We start from the raw sequence: 6,000 nt of genomic DNA, 5'->3' as shown, positions 1-6,000 counted from the left end.
AGCCCAGAGAGATGAGTGGTTTTTAAAAATTCAACTGATGAGGAAGTGGTAGAGATGAAATGGAAGCCAGGGAGCTTGATTCTTACTGAATGAGACAGAATACAGACTGCTCAATGTTCAGCATTGCTATTTTTGTTAGCTACCGGGGAAAAAAACAACAAGATATATTGTGATAAATTAAACATTACTTGGATTTACGCACTCACATCTCTACAGGCTTGCGGCCATCCTTTGGAGAGTAAGAAGGTCTAAGGGCGCCCTACAGGTTTGGAAACAGCTGGGAGAGTTTAGTTGTCCGATATGGCTCTTGTGAAGCCCCCACCAAAATGTTTGACCCGGGGATCCATCGTCTTGGGGATAGAAACTGTAAAGGTAGCTAGTGTACATGGGGTAGCCAGCAAGCAAGTGGTCACCCAGTTATGAGAGAGACCACACTTGACCATGGCCCATAATGGGGATCTTCATATTGGCTTAGAGTCCCACCTAAGGTATAAATTACCGCTTATCTCTCGCATAATCTAAATTCATCCCATTGAAAATAAACTTCTGAGAAGGTAACTCTGAAACTGGAAATTCTTTGTTTGGCTATGTTGCAAACCTTGGACATTTTCTCGTACAGAGCTGTCAGGTGGTACAGAGGTTCGAGTCTCTCCTTGTTCATCACATGCCACTAAAATATAAAATCAAAACCAAATTCTTGGGAATTCCTCGGGAGTCCAGTGGTTAGGACTCTGTTCTTCCACTGCAGGGGGCACGGGTTCGATCCTCGGTAGTGGAACTAAGATCTCACAAGCTATGTGTGTGGCCAAAAAAGCCAAAAACAAAACAAGTTCTTAGTATCTTTTCCTGAAATATGATACAATTAAGTGCCATTGATGCTGGTTTTTTAAGTCATAGAAGACAGATCTTTATTGCCTAGGTGAACAATGAGAGGAAAGAAAGAACAGTGGAGAATCTGTGACCACCTAAAGATACATTTTAGCCCTTGGATTTAACCTTCTCCAGTAAAACATTACTCAGAAAGGCAGTTTTTCACAAAGAACGTTAACTGATTTTTTTGCTGTTGTTTGTTTTTCCTTTTTTTTTTTTTTTTCCTCTGAGCCACTTACCCTCTGGTGGAGATGCTGGAGAATAATGAGATAGTCACAAGACAGTTTAGCAATTGGAAGAAGAGTTCTAGACGAACTGTAGATGGGGCAAAATGAGCATCCAGTGACTGGTCAGCTGAACTTGGATGTCATTTTACACACTCTGCTGTTTGCTCCTCTGCACAAGCCATGTAGTGTTTAAATGCTAATGGGATGTCAGTGTTTTCTTTAGTATTTAGACAACAGAAATCCTAAAGAGATATTTCTAAGCCTGCACATGAGTTTCCATAGCAATCTTTGGCTTGGAGTAAAATTAGGATAAAGAACCCAACATAACTTTAAAATCTCAACTAACCCACAGCAACAGGTTTTACCACAAGACAGACATTTCTATTGGGAATACTGATCTGATTAAGTGTCCACAACAGAGAACTTTATTTAGCGGTACCATCTGCAGCCATAATTAGTCTGAACTTGTGAAAATGAAGAGTTTGACAGGAGATATGACATTCATTTCTGAGAAAGGAGAACTTCCTTATTTTGCATGGATGAAAGCACAGAAATGTAATGAAAATGTATTCACTGAGATGCTACAGGAACTCGTTAGGAGCTTTTAAACAGAGAGAGGGAGAAAACTGGAAAATTACTTGCGACTGGAAGTTGAGTTAGTAGCCAGCTGACTTAACACTTCTTCCTACAAGCGAAGCTTCTTTTCTGGTTGGAGCCACAGTGGATGACTTTCATGCAAACCCAGAAGCTAGAACTGCCCAAGGATGTAGAGATGCTAACCAATTATTTAAGCCTCTATGGGCACCTGGACCCCCCAAGATGCAGACACCTGGGCAGTGTTTCAGAGAAACAACTGATGGAGACCCCCTGGCTCTCCAGGTCTTCTTGATTTTTAATGTGCACCTTATCACCTGGGATTCTTGTGAACATGCAGATTCTGACTGGTCTGGGATGAGATGGGGTTGAATTCTGCTTTTCTAACAAAGTGATGCTGGTCCCTACCTTGAGAAACTATCTAGACCACAGGAAATAGGAGAACATGGAGGCTTATCCACAGCATTCTTTCTCACCCCAGTCACAGAGTAGGTAATTTTTTTTTGCGGTACGCAGGCCTCTCACTGTTGTGGCCTCTCCCGTTGCGGAGCACAGGCTCCGGACGCACAGGCTCAGCGGCCATGGCTCATGGGCCCAGCCGCTCCACGGCATGTGGGATCTTCTCGGACCGGGGAACGAACCCATGTCCCCTGCATCGGCAGGCGGACTCTCTTCCCTGCACCACCAGGGAAGCCCAATGCTTTTGTCTTTTATCAGCTTCTTACTCTTTTTGTGGCTTTCTTGCCCTACCTCATTTGATGTTTTTGCCATTTTGAGGTTTTCTGGAAACCCAGGGGATAGAAGGGACAAGAGAGTATGAACAGATTGTAAATGGTGATTTGCCCAAGACCTAAAAGAACCCTCTGTAGGGATACTCACAACCCATTTCTTATCCCTTACCTGTGTCTGGGGACAGACATTTTTGTCCTTGGCTTTAATCCCACATGCCAGAATTCACCAGGATAACACTCTTGACCACTCCTGGTAGAAAGAAATTCTAGCTTTTCTTGTAATATGGAACACTAAATTTAATATATTGTATGCATTAAATCTAGTGTTTGTCTTTAAGATAAACCACTACTTTAGGAAAGACATTCTTTTTCCTTTTAAAATAATGGCTGAACCTGTTATCTAAGACCCTTATATATTAAACAGATAATCTAATTGACCTTCTACTGGATTGGAATTCAGAAGATCTGACCCTTATTCCTTGCTCCATCTATCACTTATTCTGTGACCTGAGGGCAAAGGATTGAACTTTTCTGGGTCTCTGTTTCCCTATTTTATCAGGTGGAAGTTTGATGAGGCGATAGCTGAAGTGTCCTCTGAAGCTATAATTCTAGAGTCCTAGTAAATAGAGTAACTGAGTTAATAGACTGCAAGAGTAGATTTTACTTTTGTCACCATCGTATATTTTGGGAAATTGTTTAATTTTTGTCCCCTTTAGATTCCACATCCACGTTGAGGGCTTGATTAGCAGCATAGGTAGCTCAGTGAGAGATCAGTTCATTCTGGTCTTATTACTTGACCATTTCTTTCTTAGTATGTTAGAAATCTTCCATTTTGGGGGAGAAATATGCTGGGATAGGAATCATATAGTGCAATAATCTCTGTTAAGAATATTTACTTTTAAAAAATGGCAGCTTTATTGAGATATAATTTACATACCATATAATCCTATAATTTACCCTTGTACAGTGTACAATTGAATGGTTTTAAGCATATTCACAGAGTTGTGTAACCATTACCACACTCAATTTTAGAACATATCATCATCCCACAAAGAAAGTGCATACCCATTAACAATCACTCTCATTTCTCCTCAGATCGCCCCATCCCCACCTCTAGGCAACCACTAATCTCCTTTTGTGTCCCTGGATTTGCCTATTCTAGACATTTCATATAAATGGCATCATACAATAGGTGGTCTTTGTGACTGACTGATTTCATTTAGCATGATGTTTTCAAGGTTCATGCATAGTGTAGCATGAATCAGTACTTTATTTCTTTTTATTGCCAAATAATGTTCAATTATATGGATGTACCACATTTCATTTCTCCATTGATTCTCATTAGGATTATTTTCATTTCTGGTTATTATGAATAATTCTGTTATGAACATACATACCTGTGGGTTTTTTTTACATCTTTATTGGAGTATAATTACTTTACAATGGTGTGTTAGTTTCTGCTTTATAACAAAGTGAATCAGTTATACATACACATATGTTCCCATATCTCTTCCCTCTTGTGTCTCCCTCCCTCCCACCCTCCCTACATACCTGTATATTTATGTGGACATGTTTTTATTTCTCTTAGATACCTAGGAGTGAAACTGATAGGTCATGTCATAAGTCTATGTGTAACCTTTTTTTTTTTTTTTTGGCCATGCCACATGGCATGTGGGACCTTAATTCCCCGACCAGCGACTGAACCCTGAACCCGTGCCCCCTACATTGGAAGTGCAGAGTATTAACCACCAGACCACCAGGGAAGTCCCCTTTATGGTTAATATTTTGAGGAATTACTAGACTATTTCCAAAGAGGCTGCCCCATTTTACATTCCCACCAGCAGTGTGCAGGGGTTCTAAATTGTCCACTTCCTTGACAACATTATTGTCTGACTTTTTGACAATAGTCATCCTGTGAGTGTAAAGTGACATCTCATTGTGGTTTTGATTTGTATTTCCCTAATGCCAATGCAAATAATATTGAGAATATTTTCATGTGGTTATTAGCCATTTGTATATCTTCTTTAGAGAAATGTCTATTATTCATTTTCAAATGGGGTTGTATTTTTATTATTGAGTTGTAAGTGTTCTTTATATATTCGATGTACAAGCCCCTTATCAGATGTATAATTTGAAAATATTTTCTCTTAGACTGAAGACTGTCTTTTCACTTTGGTAATGATGTACTTAGAATAACAAAAATGTTTAATTTTGATGAAGTTTTTATTTATTTTTCCTTTTGTTGCTTGTCCTTTTGATGTCATATCTAAGAAACCATTGTTCAAAATCTTACACCTATTGAGAACTCCTACTCTTGGATCGAAACATTAAAAAATATATCTAAAATAATTCAGAGTTCCAAAAACTTATATATTAAACACACAAGTTGAAAAACAATTTAAAGAAGTTTTGACAGAAGGACAGCTGGCCACTTGGGAAATTTTCATATCCATAGGCCATATGACACTTTGACCATTTCCTCTGTCACATCATTAGGCCAGATTGCAAAAACACATTAAAGATGCTTAATTATTTGGGGAACAACTTATCTCCTAAGGGATATAAGCCAGTTGGAAAACATGCTGAGCTCAAAATTCATAAAGCAGGCATCATGTGTCTTATTTGCCTGTGACTGGTTCACACTGAGACTCTATAACAGTATCTAACACTTACTGAATACTTTAAAGGACTCAATTAACTGACGAACAGCTGGATGCTCACTTAATCCTGTCCCTTCTCTCGAAATCTCTCAGACTTCTGTAAAGGGATAACCTATTAATTCAAATCACCAGCATTATATCTCATGGTGCTTTATGTGACCTAGACCAAATGAAATACTTTGAATAAAAACCAAAGTTGCTTTCTATTTTTCAAGTATTGAAAGCTTTTCTTCCTAGTTGTGAATGTATGCTTTGATACCGTAAAAGCCAAAAGTGGGTTTTCTTTACTCTAAAAATGTTATTATAACATTCAAGAGACAACTAAGCATTTCCTTATAGTACCGTCTGAATGAAAGCTTCCTTTGGCACATGCTCTTCCACTCTTTGCTTCGTACCTGTATATTTTACTCATTATAAACACAGTGAACATATTTTCAAAGAGCGTTTTAGGATATTGTCTTTCCAGTACACCGGAGCAAGGAGAGCCTGATATCTACATGGTTAAGAGGGTTACAGATTTGCTAAGTGACTTTGCTCAAGGTGGTGATGTCCTATTTTTAGAGATAGATTCAAAGCGAGAGCAGCGTCTGATGACCTCGTTTGTCCTCTGCATGATCTTTACACACCTTTAGGCTACACTTCCTATCTGCTGAATTTTCTGCCCTCCTCCCCTTTCACAAACAGGGAAAAATATGGCTGTATTCTTCCCTTGGGCTGTGCAATTCAGCCTCTGGCCACGTCTCAGATTTCTTCCCACACTGCTTCCCCCGTAGCTGGCTCTGCTCCAGACACCAAGGCCAAGAGCTTTCTTTCCTCCGAGCTTTTCACTTGCCGTCCCTTCCACTGGGAACACTGTGTGCCTGGATTTTGCGCATTTGGCTCCTTCTTAAACTTAGTCTCAGCTGAACATGACCTCAG

General features: G+C 39.5%; 1 protein-coding gene across 1 annotated transcript in view; it reads left to right on the top strand.

The window, feature by feature from the left end:
• Positions 1 to 300: 300 nt before the first annotated feature.
• The window catches only part of LOC307187849 (large ribosomal subunit protein eL8-like), a gene marked incomplete at both ends in the record, with an annotated part of 28,918 nt that continues 23,218 nt past the window's right edge, over positions 301 to 6,000 (top strand). Inside the window, 1 exon segment of the mRNA XM_079924372.1 lies at positions 301 to 372. Coding sequence (XP_079780498.1) covers positions 301 to 372 — 72 coding nt within the window.

This window comes from Stenella coeruleoalba, assembly GCF_951394435.1.
Source record: "Stenella coeruleoalba genome assembly, chromosome: 6".
NCBI lineage: Eukaryota > Metazoa > Chordata > Mammalia > Artiodactyla > Delphinidae > Stenella > Stenella coeruleoalba.
Note: the sequence above shows the minus strand (reverse complement) of the source record. Positions and strands in the feature narration are given on the sequence as shown.